Below are 25,315 nucleotides of genomic sequence, written 5' to 3' on the forward strand. Positions count from 1 at the left end.
GAGCACCAATTCCCAAAAAACTTTATTGTTTCAAGTGGCAAAACGTTATCGATTTCTGTGGGGCCCCTGGCAGGGCGGAGGGAGACGTGGGGTGGGGCTGGGCTCCGCCCATTACAAAAAATCAAAGGCTTTTATAAAAAAGGCTATAAACTGGTATCAAAAGAAAACCCAAGGGGGGCTGCAGGAGGAAGCAAAGAGGGAGGCAGGAAGAGCGAGGGACCAACACCGTGGACCACGAAAGACCAGCAGCGAGGGGCGGTGTAGGGGAGCTGGGACGCTGATACAAAGTGCATATCGGGGCCTCCCCCCAACGCCCCCAGAAGTGGACGGGCAGGGGCTGTGGCTTGGGGCGTGGGGGGACTCAGCCGTCTCCCCGCCGGGGACCCCACGGGGACGGGCACTGCCTGAGACTGCCAGGTGGGAAGGACCTGCAACAGACGCAAGAGAAGAGGCTGGATGGGGACGTGGGGGCAGAGGGGACATTCCACCTCCCCGCCCAGGCGCCCCTCTGCGAGGCCCAGCGTGAGGAAGGCCCTGCTGGGACCTCCAGCCTTGTGAGTGCCCCCCAGGGGTGCCAGACCAGAAGGGCAAGCGGACCACACTCAGGCCACCATCCTTGAGCCCTAGGAGGAAGGTGGGAATGGATGCCCCCGAGCTGAGGGACCCAGGACTCTAGAGCTTGGCCTCAGCCATCTCCTTCCAGCCTCACAGTATGTGAGTGGCGCAGTCGTATCTGACTCTGCAACTCCACGAGCTGCAGTCCACCAGGCTCCTCTGTCCACGGGATTCTCCAGGCATGAGTACTGGAGTGGGTAGCCATTTCCTTCTCCAGGGGGTCTTGCCAACCCAAGGATGGAACCCAGGTCTCCAGATTGCAGGTGGATTCTTTACCAGCGGAGCCCCCAGGGAAGCCCAAGAATACTGGAGTGGGTTGCCATGCCCTCCTCCAGCCTCGCAGAGGAGGGCCATAAAAGCAGGTCTGGGCCTCCGGAGGCCTCAGGGAAGGGCCCCCAGCGGCCCTGAACAAGCCCCCAACCCCGGAGAGGCCAAGCCCAGTCCTGCCCACACCTCGGTGACTTTTTAGACCTTCTTCTTCTTCAACTTCAGGGCTTGCAGCCAGTTGGGCGATGATCCTTCTGACCTAGAGGGCAGGGGTCGGAGGTAGGAAGGGAGTCAGAAATACCCTCCCGCCAGGAGGGGTGGCGTCGGGTTTGGCTGCAGAGACCAGCCTCCTGGCACCAAGTGAAGAGCGCGGACCCACAGCATGACACCCCCTCCAAGCCTCCATATCCCTGTAAAGCAGGGTTTTCCTCTTAAGACCGAGATGGCTAGTTTCTGGCATGCAGATCACCTACCCTGAGGACTTGTCTGGCTTGGGTGGGAGTGCGTGGGGCTTGCCCAACCCGGGGACCTTGCAGGACTTGGAGCGCTGGATTACCGACTCCTTCTGGCCCGCCTTGCCCTCCATGGGCTCCCCCTCGTCAGCCGAGCGGTTCCGCGAGCGCAGCTTGGCCTGAGACAAAGCCGGGGCGTGGACAGACGTCAGCGGGGCCGGTGGGGGCACCCAGGGAGGGCCAGGCCTTCTCCCCAGAGCGCGGTGTCCCCGGCCCAGGCCCAAACACCCTCCACGGTCCTCTTACCCCGGGGAGAGGAAATCTCTTAGCGATGACCTACCCCAAGAACGGGCTGTGCCTGGCACCCCGCAGGCCCTGGGGGAGACACTGCTGACCTGAATCCAGCCAGAGCAGGCTGGACGGAGCCAGCGGGGATGCCCCCGGGGCTCTGCACGCCCTGCGCCCTCTGCCTAGACGTCTCCCCACCGCACACACGAGACGCCAGGCACCTCGAAGCTGTGATCGGACGCTCACCTGAAGCCTCCCGGAGTCCCGCACCCCACCTTCCCACTCCCTTTGAGCGGCCCGCCCCTGCCCTCTACTCCCAGGGACACCTGAACCCCCACCCCACTGCACCGTGGTCGCCCCGCCAGCCCGTGGCGTTCTGGGACCCGGACCCTCCCCGTCCTTCCCTTCGTCCCGCCTCGCGCCCACCACGGGCACAGCAGGCGCAGAGGACGGACAGGGTATCCGTGCTGCTTAGACGGACGGGTGGACAGAGAGCAGGATGGACGCCAGGGGGCGGCACGGCCAGAGGGTACCTTAAGGGCCGAGGGGCTCAGGCCGGGGAACAGGCTGACTTTCAGGCCCTTGGTCACCCGCGTCCGGCGGTTCTGAGGCTCCTCGACCACCTCCTCATCCGAGGACGGCGCCTGCGAAGCCCGTGGCTCTGCAAGGGCAGAGGCAGAGGCAGAGGCTCAGACCCGGGCGGCGACCCCAGAGCCCTGCCCCCCGCCCCCGGGGCAGCGACACGGAGACCTCCCTACCCGTAGAGTCCTGGAACAGCCTCGCGTCCGACGCCGCGGCCTCCGACAGGCCCAGGGTGCCCCCGGGCCGGATGGCTGGGGCGCGGTGGCCGCGCTTGCGCCCCAGGTTGGCACGGCTCCGGTACATGGCGCTGTCGAGGATCTCGGTGTCCTGCGGGGGATGGGGGTACACGCGATTGCCACCACCTTTGCGGAGCCGCCCCGTCCCAGCTTCCCGCCCCCGCTGAGAGGCTGAGACCGCCCGCGAAGTGGGAGGTCCTGGGGTGAGACCCAAGCTGCAGCACTCACGCCCCCCCCCCCACCCCAACAAGAGCCCACCACTGCCCTCGGCTCCCCACCACTGACCTCAATGAAGGAGAAATCCTGGCTGGGGTCGCTGGCCGGCGGGCCCTGGGGGGTCTGCTCGCCCTGCCTGGCCCCTGCGGCGTCCCCGGTCCCGTCTACCACGTCTGTCCAGCTGGCCTCCCCGTCCGGCTGCGGCCTCCAGGAGGGTAGAGGGTCCCGGCCAGGCTCCCGGGGTGCCCCTCGGTCCGCACCTGTCGCGGCCCCTTCCTCCTCCGACGGGGCCCTGGGCCCTGGGGACGCCGATTCCTGCGGAGCCGCGGCCTCGGGGCTGTGAGCGGCCAGCCTCTCCCCCGACTGATCTTGGGAGCCCGCCGGAGGGGAGCGGGCTGAGTGATCTCCAGGGCTGCGGGGACAGAGCAGAGGCCGAGGTCATGCGGGGCCGCGGGGCCCACCCAAAGCCTGCCCCCCCGGCCACGCAGGGCGCCTTTCTCGGTCTGTTTCCCTGCGGCCCGTCCACGCCTCCCCCCGGACAGCACGCCGGGCGCGAGCTGGGCCGGCCCGGCATGTTCAAATGCCAGGCTCCCCGCTTCCTGAGACGACGGGGGCGTCCCTTCACCCCCAAAGGATCTGCTAACTACAGGGTCACCGGGGGCACGGAGTGAGACTCTGAACACCTTGCGCAGAGCCGCGTGCAGAGGACCCCATGAGCCTTGGGTCTGCTAAGTACAGAGTCGCTGGGGGCGCGGAGTGAGACCCCGAACGACTCACTCAGAGCTGCGCGGGGGACGTGCCCACCAACACGATCTTTACTGCTGCCCTCCCAGGGTGCGGTCCGCCTGCCCAGCCGGCCTCTCAGCCGCCCCCCGCCCTCCAGCTCAGCCCTCCCTGCGCGCGCCTCTCTGCACACGCGGCCCTCATGGACGGCCGCGTACCTGACTGCGCGCCTGGACAAGCTGCTTCTGCCCAGCAGGCGCCCCGCCCCCTCAGCCTGGATTCCCCCTGGGGAGCCCCCGGGCCCGCCCCCCAGCCCTGCACACCCTGGGCTGAAGCTGCCAGCCCCTCCGCAAGTCCAGGTCCTCTGTCCCCACGGCCCGTCGGCGAGCAACGCCGGGCCCCGGCCGCCTGCGTCCCCCACGTGGCCCAGGGCCTGGGACAGAGCGGACGTCTGCCGAGGGGCGGGGACCCCACCTTGTCCCCGAACTGCGTCTTCTACCCGCTGCGCCCTCGAGACACGACCCGTACCAGCCCGCACGCACAGCGGCTCACCAGCTCGTGCTCCTCACCGAGAAGCCTGTGTGTGGCCCAGCTGCCCGCCTGCCCCCGAGACACAGACACACCTGCACACACTCACGGCGCATCTCCTGCGGGGAAGTGGGCACCGTTCACCGGTCACTCCTTCCACACACTGGCACAAGCACCGCAGAGCCACACCCGACACACACACACACACAGACCCTGCACACGGGCGTGGGAAAGGCGGGCAGTGCCCTGAGGCCAGGCCACGAGCCCCGGATCCCGGGCTGGAGGGGAAGGGCGTGAGGCAGGTTAAGTCAGCACCAGGCCGGAAGCGGGGAAAGAACGGGAGCGCATGTCAGTCTGTCCTTCCCCAGGTTGCTGACAGAAACTAAGGCGACTCAGGAAGTGGGGCAGAGGAGGTCTTGGAGCTCCAGGAATCAGGAGCGCCCTGGAGGGAGGGGCAGCCGCGCCCAACAGCCTCTCCCCGGTGGGGCAGAGGGGAGGCTGGGGGCAGGCCAGGGCCAAGGGGCTGCAGACCCGCGCAAGGTGGGCGGATATGTCCACGCCAGAGGGGACCCGGCGGGCCAGCAGCCCCGTGGGCCCTGGAGGAGGCCCTGGGGGGGGGGGGGGGGGGTCGCGGAGGGGAGCATGCATCCCGCCCACTGTCTGAACCCCACTCACCCTCCCCCAGCCCAGGGGAGGCTGTCCTAACCCCGAGCACCAAGGACCCTACAGCCTGAGCCTCGGTCTGGCCGGGACGCGGGGCGGGGCCTGTCCCGAGCACCGCCCACTGCGCCCACACAGGCTGCACCGCCGCCCCACCCGGCCCGCAGCCGTGGCCAAAGGACGCATCCACACCGAGCCTCAGCCTCTTCATCTGTAAAATGGGAATAACGTAAACACCTATACTTTGCTGGTTGGAGAAGGGCCTGGCAACCCCCTCCAGGATTCCTGCCCGGAGAATCCCACGGACAGAGGAGCCTGGCAGGCCACAGTCCCCGGGGCTGCAGAGTCAGACAGGGCTGAGCGACTCAGCGCACCGGGCACTTTTAGGATAATCCTCCTCATTCTCTTAGGTCCCCAGCCTGAGGGCCCGTCTCTCGCCTGTCACCAGCTCTCGCCTGTCAGGAGGATCCCGAGGGCCGGCACTTGATTCAACCCCACCCCCCAGGGCCATTCCAGGACAAACACATGGGTCAGCGTGTAACAGACTCGTTTCCTTGTGCTCAAGGCTCCAAGACCCAAAATGAGAGCGGTCGGGAAGGAAGCTGGAATGATGTTTGTATACGAGCAGCAGCTGACCTTGACCCGAGAGAGATGGGAAGAGAATGCCCACAGGCAGGGGCCCGAGGAAACACCAAGGGGCAGCGTTCACAAGCCATGGGCCCTTGAGAAAGTCACGCTGCCTCTCTGGGGCTGCTTCCCCCGCTCACAGAACGAGGGGGCTGGCCCTCAGAAGCCCTGAGGGTCCTCTCACGCCCCGCGAAGAGCCCCCCAGACGGCTTGGCAGCTGCTGTATCCCTGGGGGCCAGGGCAGGAGAGGACCAGGAGGTCAGAGAGAAGGGGGAGGTGCAGCAGCTCTCGGGGGGCCCAGGAGCGCCTCTCCCACCAGGACAAGGAGCCCAAGACACGGGAGGGACACGCCGAGCACCCACGCCACTCTCTTCCCAACTGTTGGGACAGCAGCACAGCGGATGGCTGCCAGCCAGGGGGCCTCCGTCCCATGCAGGACAATGGCCAGAAATGTCCCCCAGGGCCTCAGTTCCCGGACAGCTCACATCCGTCCACGTCTGCCAAGCAGGTGTGAACACTGGAGGTGAGCACCTGGCCGGGGCTGACCACACGTGCAGCAGGTCTGACACTCCCGGCACATGGACCCCCAGCCCAAAGGCCCCCATGGGTGTTGGGAGTCAATGATTCCCATTCATCACAGGCGTGATGCTGGAGCAGTGATGGGACCTGCCTAGGGTCACAGAGGCAATGGCAGAACCAGGCCCCAAACCTGGCAGATGGGCCCAAAGTCAGGGGCTCTGAGCCATCCTCGAGGACTTCTCGTTACCAGGAGAACCTGCAAAACTTCCTGCAAAGAGAAACTTTCCCGAGTGTAGAATTTCGCCAAGTCAGAAGCTCAGAACACCAGTCCCATGGATATTAATCAAATAAGCTCGAGAAACCTCGCACTGGAGAAAGGTAAACAGGTTTCCATTACTGCTGTATTTTCGGTGCCAAGAGCCCTACTTTCTAAGTCTCCGTATGTCCAAGCACAGTATTTGCCAAATGTACAACACGGCCTGAAAAAGCCGGGCATTTTCAAGGTGTGATGGAGGCAGGAGTTCAGAAAGCTGAGCTTCTCTGCCAGAACCCTGCCCCTGCCCAGACCCCCAGCCAGCCTCTCTCTCCATCCTCAACAACGGGAGACTCTCTCCCCCTCCCCACCTTCAGGAACAGGTGGAGGGCAGTGGGTCCCACTGCCTGCAAGTCCAAAAGCCTTGAAGGCGTTTAAGACTCAGAAGTCGGAAAGTGGCATTGCTGACTCGGTGACCTTAAGTGGGTCACACCACTCGACCTGCAAATTAGAGGTGATAAAAAAAAATCCCCTTTCCTGCTTCACAGGGCAGGTGTGAAGATTACCAAGGGGAGGTGTGCGGGACGGCGGAGTTCTGACTTCCTGGGAAGAGGACTCAGGGGCAACCTTGGGCCACCTATGCTACACACCCCCCCCCCCCGCCACTGGCACCCGGAAAGTCACAGCTCAGACAGGTCCGGGAACTCATGCCTTTCCCTGCAGGCTTTGCCCCAGACGATGCCCCTCCAGTTCCCCGCAGTGGCCTGACCCCCGGGATGCCCCCCAGGGCCTCGCCCTGGCCCCAGGCTCTGCCCACTTCCCCTGCCCCCATCCTCAGCCCCAAATGCCTCTACCGACCCCCTCCGACACCCCAGTCCCCTTTAGAGCCTTCCAGTGCCTCCAGCCCCCCCAGCTACCAGCCAGCCCCTTCCCCACTGCAAACACAGCTCCCACCCAGCACCCCCTCCGTCTCCCCTTCACAACACGTGAGAAGCCCCTGGGCCGGCAAAGGTCCAACCTGCGACTCAAGGGAATTAAACCTGATCTCAACAGACGAAAGTGACGGCAAAATAAACACGATACCTTTTGAGCACCCTTAGAACAGAAAAATCTCAGAGACAGACTACGGTTGACTCATAAAACTGTTTTGTTTTTTTTGGGAAAGTTCTTTTTCAGCCACCCTGGGCGTGGAGGCCAAAAGGTCACCGGGCCTGGAACCAGGTCCCAATGTCCTTCAGGTTCCTTTTTGAACCAGGGCTTATTCTCTGCTGGTGTGGCTGTTTTTTATTTATTTATTGGCCACACTGCACGATCTGCGTGCAGGATCTCAGTCCCCTGACCAACAAGGGACTGAACCTGGGCCCACAAGCCGTCAAAGCGCGGAGTCCTAAGCACCGGCCCACTGGGGAAGTCTTGCCCTTCGGGGCCTTAAGACAGGGCAGGCAAGAAGCATGGAGGTCCTCCCAGCCGCCAGAGATTAAGCACTACAGCCCACTCCACCTTGCACCTGCCCAGGCCAGGATCATGCCAGGCCTCGCCCCCCCAGGCCTATAGGAATCCATCGTGCCCCTCCCAGGCCAGGCCCCCCGGGGCCCGCCAGAAACCATCCCCCACAGGACGCTTCCTCCAGCACCCACACAATCACGCTGCAAAAATCACACCTCAACCATCAGTCATCGCTTTAAAATGAGAAACTCACCTGTGTGTGTGTGTCAGCATTCGATTTAAGAAATAAATGAAAGAAAAATTCACACTCCGAACCATCCCAGTTCTCCAAACACTAGAAGTTCTGGGGGAAGAGCAGCTTCCACCCCGCGTAAAAAGGGGCCATTTCTGGGGGGCCCTCGGGCCCTCACGCCCTCCCACCCTGGCGTGGGGCTCCCTTACCTGGGTCCGAAGGCCGGGGACTCCTGAAGCCCGTATCCGTCCTCCTCTGGGCAGATGACCACGAGAGGCAAGAAGGAGTCTCCATCCTCAGCATCCAGCCTGCTCATCTCGCCCACCCCGAGCTCCCTGGCCTCCGAGGGGCCTCGGGTCTCCAGGCGGGGGGTTGAGAGGGCATCATTCCCCACGCCCGGTTCTGGGGACTGGCCGACATCCCCCACACCACACTCCCTGGCTTCACCCGGGAGCTCCACGTTTCGGAGCTCCGAGTCCTGGGACCAGTCCACCTGGTCCAGCCCACGTCCCCGCGGCCCCTGAGAACTCTCCGAGTCTAGCTCACAGGGCACCTCCAGATGCCTCAGGCCCAGACTGTCGCCCCAATCCACCCCACCGGGCCCAAGCTCCCGGTCTCTCGGGTCCGGCGTCCAATCTGCCTGACCCACCCCGCGCTCCCTCGATTTAAGGAACTCTCCCGCCTCTGCGCCCGACCAGTCTGTCTGCCCCACGCCACCCTCTCTGGCCTGGCTGGGGCCTCCGACATCGGAAGTCCAGTCCTGGTCCCCGAGGCCAAGTCCCCCGGGGGCCTCCGCCCCTCCGCCCTGCAGACGGACGGCCAGCCCCGCGCCCGTCACACCCCCGCGGTCTACCCAGCCCGTCTGTCCCACGCCATCCTCCCTGGCTTCGCCGGAGCTGGCAGCTCGCACACAGCTGGACACCTCCAGGTTCCGGAGGCCCAGCTGGTCAGTCCAGTCCACGGCTCCCTCGGGGGGCAGGAAGGGGCCGCCTCCCAGCTGACTGCAAGGGCTCAGGCTGGCCGCGCCCGCCCTGTCATCACCGATTATCCCAAACTGGGAGCTCCGCTCCGAGGCCTCCGCGCAGAAGCCGCTGCCCCAGCCCCGCCGCCCCGGGCCGAAGGCTGCCTCTGGCTGAGTGCCCACTCCAAGGCCGAAGTCTCCAGCCCAGCCCCGCTGCACCCCCTCCCTGTCCTCCGGGTCAGCCTCCCCTGGGCTCCGGGCGCCCCCCGCCTGTGGCCCACCAACCTCCCTAGAGGAAGCGCCGCCTTGCCAGCCACCCGGGTCCCTCTGCCCCAGAGCCCCGTCCTGCGGCTCCGGGCCGCTGGCGGGGAACACACCCCCCGTCTTGGCGGTCTCGGGCCAGCCCACGTCCCTGCCGGCCGCCCCGGGGCTGGCTCGGCCTGGGGTCTTCTTCTCAAATTCTGTGTCCTGCCGCTGGGCCTCCTCGAGGCTGAACCCGGCGCTCAGGGCTCTCGCTCCAAAGTCCCGCGGGAGGCCGCCGCTGTAGTCTGGCACCCAGGCGCTCCTGCCGAAGTCCCGGCCGGGCGTTTCTGCGCCGCGGGGGCCATAGGCGCTCCGTGCAGGGTCGCTCCTACCGAACCCCTGGTCCTGCTGCCCTGCATCCTGGCTGCCGCTGTACCTGCCAAGTGGGTCCTTCTGCCCTGATTCCGGGCCCTGCTCCTCTTCATCCTGGCTCGAGTAGGCACCCAGGGCGTCTCTCTTCCCAAAGTCCCAGTCCTGAAGGCTTGCATCCCGACCGCTGTAGGTCCCCAGAGAATCCCTCTTCCCAAACTCCTGGTCCTGGAGCTCCGCGTCCCGGCTGGAGTAGGTGCCCTGGGGATCCCTCTTCCCGAACTCCTGGTCCTGGAGCTCCACGTCCCGGCTGGAGTAGGTGCCCTGGGGATCCCTCTTCCCGAACTCCCAGTGCTGAAGGTCCGCCTCGTGGCTTTGCAGAGCGCCAGGCTTCCCGATCGCCCGGTCCTGGGCGCCCAGGCTCCCCAGGGCCGCGGCTCCATGCCGGTCTTGGCCGCCAACCTCACCCTCCTCCTCCCGGTCGAGGGCACCCCTGCCGGCCCACTCCCCGGGGCGCCCCTCCCCGACTCCATGCCCACACTCGCCAGCCCAGTTCCTCTCTCTGAGGCCTGGGTCCCCCAGAGGGCTTGCACCCCCCAGGCCGTAGTCCCGAGAATCATCCTGGGACCAGGTGGAAGGCCGGAAACCGCCGGGATGTGGGCCTCCTGCAACCCCAAATTCACTCTGCAGGTCCTTCTGGGCCCAGCCGAGGAGTCCCTGGGAATCAGAAAGAGAGAGAGAGAAAGAAACAGGGCCTGGAATTAGGGTGGCGATCGGCCCAGAGTGAGCGCGCTGCCGAGTGCCCAACTTTGGCTTTGGAGAGCCTGGGGTTTGGATGTGGGCTGTGTGACCTTGGGCAAATCACTTAACCGCTCTGAGTCCCCAGGGTCCCCGTCGTTCAATGAGGTCAGTTCCTACGACACGGGGTAGGAAGAGAGGGTTAAACGGAATCAGTGAAACCGAGGGCTCAGCAGAAGTCCCGGCACCCCGTGGGGCCTCCGCGGTCAATCTCGTGGTCCTCTTTACCGCCCTTGGGCAACACCTGGCAAGGCGCCAGGAGCAGGGCTGCCTGGCAGAGAGGTCTTCCCGGGGCCCTGGGGGCGGGTGTGCCCTCAACGAGGAGCGGTCAAGACCCTGAGCCCTTCCACGGCCCCCTCTCCAAGGCAAGCTCCCCAGGGCACCCTTCACCCTTCCAGACCACGTGAACGCCCGCCCCGACCTCCCCAAGGGAAGCTCTCTCCTGCCGGCGGCTGCCCTGCAAAGCCCTCTGGGTCCTCACCGCCCGCCCGCAGGGACGGCCTCCTCCGTTTCAGGGAGAAGACCCAGCCAGGGCTCCAGGAACCCCACCCCGTCCGGAACCCGCTGACTCACTCGTGCGGCCGGGGGAGCCCTGGGCTCGGGGCTGCGGAGCCGGCCGGCCTCGTCCCGCAGCGCGGCGTTGGCCAGCAGCCTCTCCAGGACCGACACGCTGGGCTCCCTGTCCCCTGGCCCGGCCATGGTCCCGGCCTCCGGTCCCCGCCCGCCCCGCGGCCCACTGGGCGCAGCGAGTGCTGGGACGTGGCTGGGCCGCTCCCCTCGCCCGCCCGGACCTGTCCGACGGCCCTGGCCCCGCTGCCTGCAGAGCAGCTGCAGCTCCCCCGGCGGCCCCGCCCGGGAGCCAGTTGAGTCACCGCATCCCGGGACGGACACACCTACCGCGGGAGCCCCGCGGGCTTAACTCCTTCCTGCTCGTCCCCCAGGCCCCGCCCAGAAGCCCCCGGCTCCTCCCTCCCCCAACCCCGCCCCTGCCAGCCCCTGGCTGGGCTGGCTGAGCGTGAAAACTTCGTTTCAAACGCCACCTGGACCCCAGCCCTGAGCCTACTGGGCAGCCCAGTAGGAGAAACGGCACTGGCCTTGGAATTGGCGCTCTGGCCCTGGCCTGGCTGCCAGCTTGCTGGGTGACCTTTGCACAAGGCTCTGCCTCCTCTGGGCCTCTACAAAAACAAGTCTGAACTTCACAGTAAGAACGCTCGCAAGATGCAACGCTCCCAAGCACTCGTGATGGGTGGTAGTCTGAGTACTTCACAGGCACTGCAGCCATCACCTGTGAGGTAGAGCCCAGCACCATTCTCCCCATTTTACAGATGCAGAAACTGAGGTGCGGGCAGGAAAGTCACGCGTTCAAGGTCACAGGTGGGCCGGGAGCAGGGCCAAGACAGCAACTCGGCAGCCTGGGTCCAGGGCCCGCGTCTAACTGGCTCTGTTGGTGCCCTTCATGAAACCACCCGTCGTCATGGACCGAATGCTCACGGGTGCCAAGCCCTGCACCCAGCGCTTTCCACGTCTGTCTTGCCCACAACACAAGCCTAAGTGTCCTCGGTCGCTCAGTCGTACCCGACTCTTTGCGGCCCCACGGACTGCAGCCTGCCAGGCTCCTCCGTCTATGGAATTTTCCAGACAAAGAGTACCGGAGTGGGTTGCCATGCCCTCCTCCAGGGGATCTTCCCAGCACAGAAACTGACCCTGTGTCTCCTGCACCGGCAGGCAGATTTTTAACCACCAGCGCCACCCGGGAAGCCCCCAAGCCTCTGAGGCAAATGGCATCCTTGTGAAAGGACTCTGAAGCTTGGAGGTCTGGCTACGTTCCCAAGACCACTCAGCCGTAGAAGCCAGGGTCAGATGCAGGCTCAGACTAGACTCCAAGCAGCAGCCCACACCCTCTGCTCCACCAGCTGAGCAGGCGGCGTGGACCTCCGGGGCAGGGGCCCAGGTGCCTGCTCACGGCTGGATCCCAAACTCTCGACAGGGCATCCGTGTCAAACCAAGGAGGCCCCCCGAAGCCCCTGGCTTCCGCCCCGAACCCCGCCCAGGGCCCCCCTCACCTCGGAGCAGGCGCTGGGGGTCTGGGCATCCTTCAGCTCAGACGGGGCGCCCCGCCGGGTGCTGGGCGGGGGCGAGGCCAGCAGGTCGTCCAGCCACTGGGAGCTGTTTTCGGGCCCCGCGGGCTCGGGGGATGCCCGGCGGGGGTCTTGAACCTCTGTCCTAGGTCGGGTGGTCTCGGCCACGGCCAGGGCCACAGGGTCCTCCTCAGCAGAAAGTGCCTGCCCGGGCTCGGGGGCGTCGACGAACAGGACGCAGGGCTGGTCCGGGGGCGCTGGCTGCTCCTGCCCCAGGACCGGCTCCAGGATGCGCAGGGCGGCCTCCCGGGCGGGCGGAAGGGACTCCCGTTCTGCAAGTGTCTCGTCCGCCTGTGGCAAAGCTGGTCTAGGTGGGTCCCCTGCTGTTGGCGGGGACTCCAGAGGATGGTCTTCCCCACCGCCAGTCGGGCTCAGAGAGGAGCCCGGGTCGTCCCCCGGCCCCCAGGAAGCAGGTCTTCCTGGTCCCTCTGCAGCCGACGGGGCCCCTGGTCCTGGCTGGGATGCGCCTTCCTCCCGAGTGGACACGAGCCAGTCCCCAGCCTCCTCGCAGGTGGACGCGGCCCCATCTCCAGCCTCCTCCCGGGTGGACGTGGCCCCGCCTCCAGGCTCCTCCCTGGTGGATGTAGCCCTGCCTCCAGGCTCCTCCCGGATAGACGCGGCCCCGTCTCCGGGCTCCTCGCGGGTGGACGCGGCCCCATCTCCAGCCTCCTCCCGGGTGGACGCGGCCCCATCTCCGGGCTCCTCGCAGGTGGACACGGCCCCATCTCCAGCCTCCTCCCTGGTGGATGTGGCCCCGCCTCCAGGCTCCTCCCGGATAGACGCGGCCCTGTCTCTGGCCTCTGCAGCCTCCGCAGCCCCACCTCCGGCCTCCTCGCGGGTGTACACGGTCCAGTTTCCGGCCTCCTCATGGGTGGACGCGGCCCCGTCTCCAGCCTCCGCAGCCTCTGCAGCCTCCGCGGCTTCGGTGATGGGGGACGGCGGCGGGGAGTCCAGCCGCCGCACCCCGAGGCCTGCAGGCCGCGTCGGGAAGGTCCATTCAAAGGACTGAGATAAGCTCCAGCTGGACTCGGTCCCGCTCCCCAAGGGGTGGTCCAGGGTGGACGGGCCCCCCTGGGCCTGGGGCAGGGTGGCCAGCGAGCCCCCCAGCTGCTCCCGGTCTGGGCCGGGAGGCCTCAACACGCCTTCAGAAAACCGCCGCTGGGCCAGGCCGCCGGCAGGGCGGTCCTCGACCCCCAGGGCCACCGCGTCCCCGGATGCAAACGTCCGAGGCAGGTCCGGCAGCTCACCCCCTCCCATCAGGGACTGGGACGCATCGGGCAGGGACCGCTCCAGGCTGGGGTGCCCTGCTAGCTCCGGCACCTGGGGGCTGCCGGGTCTGGGGGCCTCCAGGGAAACCACAGCTGGGACCCCTGGGCTCAGGGGCAGATGGCAGGAGCCTTCATTAGGGGGGCCTGCAGCTGGGGAGCCCAGAGTCTCGGGGGGCTGGAGGGGAGGTCCAGGAGCAGCAGGGCTCTGGGTCTCTGGACGCTGGAGGTGGCGGGGAGAGCCCGCCTCAAGGGAGTCAAGGCGGGGAGACTCGGGGCCCGAGCCCAAGGCTTCAGCGGGGAGACCCGGGCTGGGGGCGCCTCCATTCTCCAAGGTAGGGCTTGGACCGGGGGGCACCTGGGGCTGGAGAACCTGCAAGAGAAAGTCAGGACCTGTCACTGCTCGGCCGGCTCGGGGAGGCCCCTGCCCACCCCCGAGAGACCCCAGGTCAGCAGCTAGTTGCCCAACGCTCTCAGTCCATGGGGGAAACCGGGGCTCAGGGAGACAGCCCCCCAGGACAACTGCCAGAGGCTCTGGAATGACCTCCAGCATCAGAGACTGCAGGGTCTGCAGACCCCTCCCCCGTGGCCCTCCCCCCACAAAATGCACGCACTCTATTCCCATGGGATCACTCAGACCATGCCCACCACACGCCCAGGCCCAAGGCTCCTCTGAGGAGTTCCTAAAGGTCCATGGTTCATGGGTCATGAACACTGGCTTTGTGCACTTCCCTGGTGGTCCAGGGGCTAAGGCTCCACGCTCCCAATGCGGAGGACCCGGGTTCGATCCCTGGCCAGGAAACTCTATCCAAGTGCAGAAACTAAAAGTCTGCACACCACAACTGGGGATCCCACCAGCTACAGTGAAGATAGAAGATCCCGCATGCCGCAACTGAGACCCAGCGCAGCGAAGTACATAAATAAATATTTTTTAAGACACTGGCTTTGTAAATGGAAAAGGAAACCCAAGAGTCTGGCTGTCTGGGTGTGCGACCTCGGGGCGGGACTCCACCAGGCGGAGGGCAGCTTCAGACCAGCTCCCGGGAGCAGCTCGCACCCCTGCTCTGAGCAGCCACGGTCCCAGCGCCACCCGAGGGGCAGCGGGCCCCGGGATGCAGGCCAGAAGCCCCGGGGGCCATGAAAGCCCAGGTCAGAGACAGGGGCTCCTCCCCCGTCAGCTGGACGCCTTCCCATGCGGGGTATCTCCAAGCCCCCGGCATCCTGAACTGCACCCTGGAGCCGGGGCAACAACGTCCACCTCGCGGTCAGAAGAGGATTCAGCAAGATCTGCACACCCGGCCGCTGGAGACAGCGCTCAGGGGAAGAACGGACACTTTGGGGGAGACCGGAGGCTCTGGGGCCCTGGGACCCCCAGCAGCTGACCCTCCTTCACCCCTGCACCGGCCTGCCCCAGGCTGTGACCTGAGTCTCGCTCTATCCGACCTCTGCCTCCCCAGAGGTCATGCTCCCCTCTGCCCTTCTCCTATGGGGAGCCGTCTGCCCCATAACCACCAGACCACTGGGCCTGGGCAGGGGGGTGTCCTGCTCCCGCGTCAAGGCCACCCTCCAATCCTTCCAGCCTCCGCACTCTCTGTGAATCTCAGGTTAACCTGGAGCCAGTGCCCTTAAACCACGCCGCCACCCGGGGCTCTTGCGAGAGCCCCGGACAGACCCCTCCGCCCCCAGAGCAGAGCTCCCAGACCACCTGAGCGAGAGGACATCACTTTTTATACTCAGCTCCCTGTATTCCCTCCCTCCCCACAGTTTAACCTTATTCAATACAGCTCTGCCCCAGCTCTGGGCCGCACCCGGGCAGCTGGAGATGAGCCCGCCGCTGGGATGGTGGGTTCTCCGCAGCTGCCCAGGGCTCAGACGGGCCCCAGAACAGCCCAGCAATGCCACGACACCCGCCTTCCGCGCACCCCCACCTCCCAGCGATGCTTTCCCATCTGGTCTGTCCTCAAACCTCCCTGCCTCCACCCAGGCCTCCTGGAGGACTCAGAGACCCCCGACCCGGGCACCCCGCTCCCTGCCTCGATCGCAAGCCGTCCCTGCTCAGAGCTCAGGCCAAGCCCTCCTCTCTCTGTCCAGCATCACAGATTTTTTTCCTTCTCTACTGGATCGTTTCCATCAGCACACAAACTGCTCTCATTTCTTCTGGCTTACAAAAAAAAACACATACACTCTGCAATCCACCCCTCCCGTCTCTCCAGCTACACCCCTTTCCTGAAACCCAGGGCTCTGCGTTCAGCACCCCTCACCTCAGCTCCTTGGGCCCAGCCTCAGCTGAGGCCCCTCCAAACGGGCTCCCTTCTTCATTTCGCCATGCCCGCCACTCTGGCCAAGGTCAGCTGCGATCCCCCAGACGCCCCATTCTCGGGGCACACCGTCTGATTGCTGACTGCCCACCCACCTCCCATCCCTCCCCCAGCCCAGGGAGCTCCCACACTCAGCGCAGGCCGGGTTCCCTCCAAGCTCACCTCCGCTCCTTCCTGCATCTCCTGGGCTCCCTCCCACATCTCACCCACGCTCTCGGGGGACCTCAGCTGTCTCCTGGCCATCTGCACACAGCACACCGACAAGTCCCTGCAGCTCCAGACTCAAACGCCCCACTGACCCCCTTGGACATCTACGAGGCACCTCCAACTCAACAGATCCAGAAGCAAGCTCCTCCGGTCTTCCTGACCCTACGAAGGCCCCCTTCTCAGTAAAGTAACCTCCGAATCACTTGGGCCAGAGACCCCCAGCAGCATCCTTCATTCTCCACTCGCTCTCCTCAGATCAGCCTGCCTGCATGTCCTGTCCACGCCACCTTCACACCAGAGGCCCCCCCGCCCGCCGTCTCCCCCAGGGACCACCTCCAGGATCCACAGCACCGTCGTCTCTCATCAGGGTGACTCCAACAGCCCCCCGACTGGCCCTGCCACTGCCCTTGGTCCCCGGCCAAGATCTTGGGATGGGAGACTCCTTGCAACTGCAGCAAGGTCACCCCTTTCCTCCAGCCCCTCAACGCCTCTTCCCCCTCCTGCAAGCCAGCGCCCCCCGAGTGGCCCATCACCACCCAGCTCCGCTGTCTCTGCGACCCAGACACCCCAACTTCCTCGCTGGGCGGAGCCCACATCCTTCGTAGCTGCAGCTCCCTCCACCAAGGCGGCTGTTCCCCAAGCATCCAAGAGCTCACCCCATCCCCCGCTTCCTGGCGAGGCCTTCCCCCGTCACCCTCGCCCGGGACCGTCCAGGTAGGTGCCCCAGGAGCCTGTCTGACGCTTCACCTGTCTGCCGGTTCGCAGGGTTCCCGGTGTTGGAGTCTGTCTGCCCACGTGAGAAGGTGCGTTCCCCGGGAGCAAGGGCTTCCCTGGTGGCTCAGACGGTAAAGAATCTGCCTACAAGGCAGAAGACCTGGATTCGATCCCTGGGTCAGGAAGCTCCCTGAGAGAAGGTAATGGCTACGTGCTCCAACATTCCTGCCTAGAGAACTCCGTGGACAGAAGAGCCTGGCGGGCTACAGTCCACGGAGTCACAGAGTCGGACATGACTGAGCGACAGACACACGCTTCCCTGGAAGCAGGGGGACTGCAGACGCTTTGCCTGTAGCTGTCTCCCCAGCACCAGGATCACAGTGGATGCTCGATAAATACGTCTGGACAAATGCACACACTCAGGTCTCTCTCCTTGCTGGACGGGACAGCCTCCAGCTAGCAAGGGCTCTTGGAGCAAGACGGACCACCTTTCGCATCCTTTTCTCGGAAACGCAGATTGTCCACCCCCGAGCACGCTGTGAGCAGAGGGGCTATAACAGAACACCCCCTGAAACGTCGCCTCCCCTCTTCTGCGAGAGGGCAGACCTGGCCAGGGACCGTGTTGGACTCGGATCCTGCCTTCAGCCCCTGGGCAAGTTACTTGGTATTTCAAGCCCTGGCGTCCGCACCTCTCGCGTGGGACCGGAGGGGCCTACTAGGCCAGAGTCATGACCGGGGTTACGTCAGTCACCCTTCCCGAGGTTGCCCAGGGGACAGTGGGTCGTCAAGGGCAGTCGTCCTGGACACTGCAGGAGCCTCAGGGCCTCAGCCACACTTAGCCAGAGCAGCCTGAACATTGAGAAATCTGAGTCCTGCAGCAAGTCAGGTGAACCTCCTCCACGGCTTCTGTCTCCCTGGCTAAACTAAGGGAGGTGGGAGAGGCACGCAGACGAGACCCTTCCAGCCCAGAAACAGCCCGTTTCTGCATCGTCACGGGCGGGGCACTCACATCAGTCGGGGGCTCAGAGACGGCCGGCTGGGCCAGGTCCCCGTTGAAGGCCAGGTCCGAGGGGGGCTTCCTGCGAGGGAGAAAGAGGGGAGACAGAGGCACAGATCAGAGATGCCTGGTGCGGGTGGAGCGGGGAGGGGTGATCAGGGGTCTGCCCGACGACCGGAACAGCACCCGACGCTCCTCCCGTCAGGGGCACGTCCTCCCAGGGGACAAAGACCCCGGCGGCTCCCAGAAAGCACCCCAGACACAGTGCGTGTGCCCCACCTGCACACTGGGGGTAAGACCCCCAACCCTCTGGGAAGAGCCTGTGGCTGGCCCAGCGCCCTCGGGGCTCCCGGTAAGACCACCAAGCCCCCGAGCCCTTGAGGTTCTCCCCCAGGGCAGCCAGCCGCTCCCTAGCTTCTGGAGGACTGCATGGGGAGGGAGACGGCCAGAGAGATTTTGCAAGGTAGAGGTTGCTCCTTTCAAGCCCGGCTGGGAGCAAATAAGGGGAAGGAGGCGGAACCCAGCCTGGATAGGGTGGGCCTCCCGGGAGCCCAGGGGGACAGGAGAGGTTAGCAGGCAGCGTGGGTGATCCCTGCCCTGGGGATGACCAAGCAGCTGGGACCCTCAGCCTCCTTCCCGGGGCCCAGGGACACTTCCAGGTCAGGAGCCCCCAGGACACGCTGGCACCGGCTCTGGGAAAGTGGGTACCACACGCGACAGTCTCCAACCCAGCTGTACGGCCCGCACGCTCACAGCCTCTGGCCTGGTGTCAAGGGGCGTTCGCGGCTTTCCTCTCCCATCAGACTCCTCTTCACGGCCAGGCGGTGCCCTCTACATACACACACACACACACACACACACACACACACACACAGATACACACCCCAGCACAGACACACACACACAATCCAGCACAGATACACACACCCCAGACACACACACAGAGACACACAGATACACACCCCAGCACAGATACACACACACACCCCACCACACACACCCCCCAGCACAGACACACACACACACACACCCACGCACATCCCAGCACACACACAGACACCCCCCCCACACACACACCCCAGCACACACAGACAGACACACACACCCACCCACCCCCGCACCCCCCCCCCCCGGCACCTGGCACACCGCTGCACCCACAGCATGGGCCGGCAGCTAAGAGCACACACTGGAGTCAGACACCCTAATTCTAACCCCAGCTCTGTCTGTCACTTGCTAAGGGACCAGAGGAAGTCACTTTTGAGCCTCAGTTTCCTCATCTCTAAAATGGGCCTAATATTCCCTTCACTACACAGGACGGCTGTGAATTAAGTGAGGCAGCGTTTGGCTCTCGATATTAAAAAAGCACTGAAAATAAACTTCCAAGCTATACATCTGAATTCTGCTACAAACACACGGACTCTGTACAGAGAACGACCATAGAATAAAGCACACACTAATTCGGTCTGCGGGGGGAATGGTTCGAGACTCTGTCCAGGGTTGGCCCCCACGCACGCAGCACAGCTAACCTCTAAGGGAAGATTGCCATCTCACAGGAGACTATCCACCCTATCCTCAGGCTGGCTGCAACCAGACACACAGCCCCCCACCCCTCACCTCTTGCTGGGCTCCTCAGGGCAGTCAGCAGGAGACTGCGCGGGCCCCTCCTGGGACCATTCCCTGGCGAGGGTCCCAGCGTCGTCCCTGGGGCCTGGGGCCACGCCGTAGTTCCTGGGACCGTATCTGGAGCTGCCGTCGTGGTTGAAGGTGAGGCGGGAGCCCCAGAGGCGGTCGGGGCTGGCCGGGCCCTCCTTCCTGGACTGGTCCATCTTGGCCAGGATCTCCTCCACGGTGGGTGCAGCAAAGCGCTCGGAGGCCAGGCGGAAGGGGAGGGGCGCCTTGCGCACGCCCCCAGGGGCAGCGCATCGGGCTGGAGGGGTCAAGGGGGGTGTCTCTTCTTTCCCAGGCTCCTCTCTCCCAGGCTCCCGGGTGCCTTCTCCACCAGCCAGGGCCTCGGCTGCAGGCCTTGGCGCAAACGGAAGGGGCCGTTTGTTGCCACCATAGGGCTGGGGTCCCGCCAGTATGTTCATCTTCCGGGCAGAAGGCAACTCGGCCAGAGGACCCCGGGGAGGCCGAGGCCCAATGGGCACCAGCAGGCTGGGCTTGGCAGGCAGGGCTGGCTTGGCAGGCAGGGCTCGGGGTTTGGGCTTGACAGGGGGTTTGGCCCGAGAGTCACCTACCAAAAGGGAAGGGCTGGTTGAGCCGATGTCAAAAGAATAGGAAGCAGAACTTCACTTCCCACCCTACAGACTCAGAATGTTCCCACACCCTTCCAGGTACAAGTCAAACGTCACTGCTTCCAGGAAGCCTTCCTGGATTTTCCAGACACATCCCAGAAACATCTTCCCCCATCTCCAAATTCCCGAAATGTCTAGCCAGTCACCCTTACAAGTTAAAAGCCATGTAAGGGCCCAGCTGGCAGCTATTTCTTCTCACTGCACCCACTTTACACCTAATACACATTCTTACCAAGTGAATGACGAGATTGAGCAAACGAGCTAATAAATGAACGCCTGCCTGCCCACACCAGGCAGTCAGCCCACCGTCTCCCCCAGTCTGGTCCTTCCCTCGAGCATGTCACTCTGCTAAACTACATCCACACCAAACTCGTTCTCCCAGCTCAGCTTTCCCACTCTGCCACCCTGCTGCCCCCCTCCTCCGGGGCACACCCAGGCCACCTCCCCGCCGTCATCCGCTGTGTGACCAGGAACGCAAACTCACTATTGACCTAAACCAAACAGAAGGAAATCTTGCTACAGAAAAAAAAAAAAAAGACCAGAATCCTACCTTCTATATAAGGCATTTCAATGCCAAATAAAAGACCTTGAATTACTCATGGCCAAAGCCCTGCTACTAGGACCCTTTAATACCCACTCAGTGCAAGAAAGGCATCTAGACAGGGAGCCAGGAGGCCTGGGTTCAAGCGCATAGGTGCATGACCTTCCCCGCCCCACCCCCCCCCCACCCCCACGCCCAGGCCTCAGTTTCCTCCTCTGTCAAACACGTGATTTGATCCACATCGTCTCCAAGGTTAGCTTGTTCTCTGCTGGAGAGCTGTGACCTCAGACAGTTCTGAAGGGTCTCCACCAAAGTGCAGGACTTCTCAGGCTCATCCCGCTTGTCCTCAGAACTCCTCCCTCCCTCCCCAACAAGGTCAGCCTTCACCCACCAGCCCCCAAGACCTAATGGGGGTTCGGGCCTCCGGCCCCCCTCCCAGCCAGCCCGCTCCACACCGCACCCACAGGTACCTGGCTCGGAGCCAGCGGATACCAGCTCCTCGTCGGGCTCCCGGGGCGCTGGGGAGGCCATGGCTGCGCCTTCCCTGGGAGCAGATACTTCTATCACATGCGGCGGACCTGGGAGTGGGAGGCAGAGGGGTGTGAGCTAGGGGCGGCGGAAGACCCAGGAAAAAAAAAAGAGCGCGCAGAGACAGAGCCAGAGGGCCAGGCGCTGGCAGCGCACTCAGAGAGGGAGTCTCCGACTTCTGGCGGAGGCCGGTGCGGGACAGGAAGCGGGCGCTTCAGCAGGGAGGCTGGGGGAGGTCACAGGAGGTCCCTGCGGCCACGTCCTCCCCTCTTCTCCCGCCCCCGCCGCCGCCGCCGCCAGCTCTCCAAGTCCCTCTCCTAACCCTAAAGTCCTGCAGGTCCGAGGAGCTGCCCCCTGCTCCCTTCAGCCAGCTGTCCAGGGCACCCCACTTACCGCTCCCAAGGCACCCCCTCCCAACTCCGTGGGTCTGGGGGCCCCCCACTCGCGGGATCGACTCAAGGCCAGGGCAAGAGGGCTGCCAAGTCCAAAATCTCCCGGTGAATCACCTCGCGGGAGACGGGAAAAACCCGCTCCTCCCCAACCTGGGGCCCGCCCCGCTGCCCGCCTGCCCCGCGGGCCTCCCCTTCCCGCTCCCCGGCCTGCCGCTGGGAGTGGTTCCCTCCCCGCCCCCCCCCCCCAGTCCCCCTCCTCCTTCCACGTCCCTGCCCCGACTCCCGCCTCCTCCAGAGCCGTCTCATCCAAACACGGAAAAATAAGGAATAAAAAGTAAACATCTGGAATACATTTTTTTTTCCTTTAATTTCTCAATCGCTTTGGCTTCGGCTCGGAATTTGATGAGGTAAAGTCACGGCCTAGTCCTGTTGCCATAGCAATGGCCTCCCACTGGATTTCCAGAGCCTCGCCAAGAGGAAGGAGGAGCCGGCCCAGACCCGGGACTGGGAGAATGGGACCGGGCCGAGAACATCCGGGGGGCGGGGTGGCTTGGGGCAAAACTCCCTAGGGCTCCCCTCCTGGGCCCGTCACCGTGGGAGGGTCCACAGCCCATGAGAAGGAGATATGTGGGCATCACTCACCAGCTGGGCCTGACCCGAGGAGTTTCCAAGGGGGCTGCGGAAGAGATTTTAAACCACGTGACACCAGCCTATGGCTGAGACCAAACGGGTGCCCCTCCTCTCAGCCTGTAACTGGAGCTCCGGGTCTGCTCCACCAGGATTCAAATGCTGGGTGGATCTCCTGCCTTCCAGCTCTGTGACCTTAGGCACGTTCCTCACTGCTCTAAACCTGCTTCCCTGTGTGAAGAACACAGTGAGACTTAATACAGTGGTTAAGACTCCGCGCTTCCACTGCACACTGCAGGCAGCACCGGTTCGATCCCTGGTCAGTGAACTGAGAACCCACATCCTAGGAGGTGTGGCCAAAACTAAAAAAAAAAAAAAAAAAAAAATAGAGGCTCACACCAGAGGATCCATGCATGCTGAGGTCAGTGCCCAGCACCCAGTAAGCGGCCATTAAACGGTGGCTGCTATTAGGAGGCTTCCGTTGGAAACCCATCTCCTCCTCTCCCCCAATCACAGGCTGCCAGCATCGCAGACCACGCCTTGTCTCCCAAAGAACCCCGTCTTGTCACCTGTTCTTCAGACACTTCACCACCTCTTCAGGTCCCATCCTGGATCCTGAAGCGCCATCCCACCCTCAAGAAACCCCCGGACTGACCACTGCCCCGCCTCCTTGATAGAGCCCCCAGTCCTCTGTTCCAAAGGAAAAGGGATGTCTCCTATCACCTGGCATGCATGGGGTCCCTGAGGACAACCCAACCCACTCCAACCTGCAAGGGGCCCTGCCTTGCCCAAAGTCACCCACTCCAGCTGGTCTGGCGAAACAGCACCAGATCCAAAGAAGGGACCTCAGGTGCCCAACTTCCGGGAAAACCTCTCACTTCTGACCCTGCCCCAGCTTGTTCCCCAGGTGGGAGGGACTAGGCAGGAGGGAAAGAGACATCCAGGCCCGTGCAAGTCCGGTCAGCCAAGTCCGGTGCAGCAGGCGCACTGTGGGTGGGTGAGTAACGTTCACAGCCGGCCCGAGTGTGCGTGGAGGAGGGGCACGCGGCAGAAAACATAAAATTAAAAAAAAAAGCAAGACTGTTTCCTTGTCCTTGAACGTTATTACCAGGGATACATGGTGTGGGTGGTTAGAAATGGAGACCAGCTGGTCCAGAACCGAAAAACCCTTTCACCTGGAGGCTGAGCCGGGCGGGGAGCTGTAGCACACAAGAGAGAGAGCTCGCCCTCCCCCCCAGCAACTGAGGACGGGGTCTCAGCAGCTCATCAGCAGCTCAGACGCCCAGCGGAAAACCCCGGTGGCCAGGGCCGGAGAGCAGAGCTGTGAAAATCTCAGCGGCTCCAAGCATCCCCCATGCGTAAGAGTCCGGAGACCGGCTGGACCCTGAGGGCACAGGGGCGGAGGCCCAAAGAAGCCTCGCCGCAGGCGGGGCCGCCTCCGCCGACCCTGCGATCTCCCTCCGGCCGGGTCTGGGGCCGGAGGGGACACTGCCGCAGGAGGGAGGGCCAACCGCGAGACGGGAGAGCCCTGGGCGAGGGGCCGTCTGGAGGGGCCCGGCGGGGAGCTCCGGGCACAGGGGGCCGCGGCCGCCGGGGGGAGGGGGCGGCGGAGGCCCCGCTAGAGGGACGGGGCGCCGCCGACAGACGGACGGACGGGGGCCCGGGGACGCGCGCCGGGCGGGGGCGGGCTGGGGCGGCCAGGGGTGTGCCGGGGCGGGGGCCCAGCCTGGGAGAAGGGGGCGAGGGTCCCTCCGCCGGCTCCGCCCGCCGCGGGCCCCGCCTGCAGCCTCGGCCCCTCTCCCGGGCTCGGCCGGCACGCGCTCCAGGCCCTGCGCCCTGCGCCCCCGCGCGCACGCCCCGGCCCCCGGGCCCCCGGCCCCTGCAAACTTTCCTCGTGACCGCCCCCAATCTCGGCTGTGGTCTCGACGCGAGAGCTCCCACCGCCCCCGTGCCTCGCCCCCGCCCTGGGCCCGCCCCCGCGCACTCACGCTCTCCCCCGGGGTCCGGCTCCGCCAAGCCCGCGCTCCGCACCCCGTCGTCAGTCTCAGCCGCCGCCGCCGCCGCCGCCGCCGCCGCCGCCGCCGCGGGACCGAGCCTGGAGGAGCCCGGGCGGGGCCGTGGGCGGGCCCAGGCGCCCCTGGCGCGGCGGGCCCCGCCCACAGTCCGCCGGGCCCTGCCCCTAGCCCCGCCCCAGGGGGGCCTGGACCCGCCCCGGACCCGCCTCCGGGGGCACCTGGCCCCGCCCCGGCCCCGCCCACAGCCCGCCGGGCCCCACCCCCGGTGCTCCTCGCGAGTGTCGGGGCGCCTCGCGAGTGTCCGCGCGCCGACGAGTTCGCCGGGGCGCATGCAAATAAAGCCGCCCACGGCCCACGAGGGCCCGCCCCGGGTTCGGACCCCCGCGAAGCTGACGCAACTCGGCTCTGGGGCGGAAGGCCACCGAGACGGCGGCCTAGAGAGGAGGCGGCCCGGGCCCGAGCGGCCGGCGGGCTGCAGCCTTGTGGGGCCCGCGCGGGAGAGGCTCCCCCCGGCCAGCGCCTGGGGCCGGCTCAGTCTGCAGCGCGCGGGGATGACCGCTGACCCTTGCGCGTCTCCTGCGGCGCCTGCCCCCGCGTTCCCAGCTGGCACATCCCTGTCAGGGAGGGCCCCTGGAGCGGGGCACGGCAGCCCTCTCCAATATCCCTGCCTGGAGGGTCCCATGGACACAGGAGCCTGGCGGGCTGGAGTCCACACAGGGTCGCAGAGGGTCGGACACGACTGCAGCGGCTTAGCAGGCATGCCTGCCCCGCCCAACATAAATTCCCCCAGCGTTAACAATGCCGCATACCCCTTTCCTCCTTCACACATACTCCACCCCTTTCCTGAACCCCTATCAGGCTACACCCCCACCCCCTACCCCAACACACAGCACTCTTCCCCCCCAATTCTGCGGGCTCAGGTTTCCATTCCCCCCCGTTTGCGGGGAAGCTTGGTCAATCCTGATTCCATTATCTGAAGACTTCCAAGACCCTGGACTCTTAAGGCTGGAGCCGGAGCTGCCCTCTCAGCTTCGCTAATGGAGTGCTGCTGTGAGAGAGCCTGCCTAATCAGATCAGCTCTCATTTCTAGACTCTCAGGTGGCCCATCCCACCAGAAGAGACCGAAAAACCAGTGCTTGTCCAGCCGGGAACAGAACAGGCTGTACCTGGAGACTCACTTCCCAGCTGAAGGGTCAGATGAGTGCAGTAAACACAAAGAGTGAGAGCCATACAGCGGGGTGAGAGAGAAGGCCTAAGGACGTGA

General features: G+C 64.9%; 1 protein-coding gene across 3 annotated transcripts; it reads right to left on the reverse strand.

Annotated features, from left to right (window-relative positions):
• Positions 1-24,123, reverse strand: TNKS1BP1 (tankyrase 1 binding protein 1). Of its 3 annotated transcripts, XM_061153833.1 has the most exons (14): positions 24,025-24,123; positions 22,052-22,267; positions 20,960-21,067; positions 19,269-19,887; positions 17,667-17,736; positions 16,691-16,801; positions 12,079-13,791; positions 7,854-9,934; positions 2,726-3,068; positions 2,381-2,531; positions 2,156-2,283; positions 1,356-1,513; positions 1,069-1,141; positions 1-428 (listed from the first exon to the last, which is right to left on the reverse strand). In XM_061153833.1, the coding sequence occupies exons 3-13, from the start codon at positions 21,018-21,020 to the stop codon at positions 1,081-1,083; spliced, it is 5,496 nt and encodes a 1,831-aa protein (XP_061009816.1). In that variant the 5' UTR covers positions 21,021-21,067; positions 22,052-22,267; positions 24,025-24,123; the 3' UTR covers positions 1-428; positions 1,069-1,080. The 3 variants fall into 3 exon arrangements, with proteins under 3 accessions (XP_061009816.1, XP_061009835.1, XP_061009825.1); XM_061153852.1 differs by lacking the exon at positions 16,691-16,801; XM_061153842.1 differs by lacking the exons at positions 22,052-22,267; positions 24,025-24,123 and adding an exon at positions 21,411-21,555.
• Positions 24,124-25,315: the final 1,192 nt, after the last annotated feature.

This window comes from Dama dama, chromosome 1 (genome assembly GCF_033118175.1).
Source record: "Dama dama isolate Ldn47 chromosome 1, ASM3311817v1, whole genome shotgun sequence".
NCBI lineage: Eukaryota > Metazoa > Chordata > Mammalia > Artiodactyla > Cervidae > Dama > Dama dama.

Bases quoted from the DNA above. Each gene is read 5' to 3' on its own strand.
- TNKS1BP1 (XM_061153833.1), bottom strand. From the start codon at position 21,020: ATGGCCTCCCCAGCGCCCCGGGAGCCCGACGAGGAGCTGGTATCCGCT. The intron at 1,514-2,155 runs GTACCCTCTGGC...GCTTTGTCTCAG, and splicing joins TGAGCCCCTCGGCCCTTAAG to GCCAAGCTGCGCTCGCGGAA. The intron at 1,142-1,355 runs GTAGGTGATCTG...CCTGCCCTCTAG, and splicing joins AAGCCAGACAAGTCCTCAGG to GTCAGAAGGATCATCGCCCA.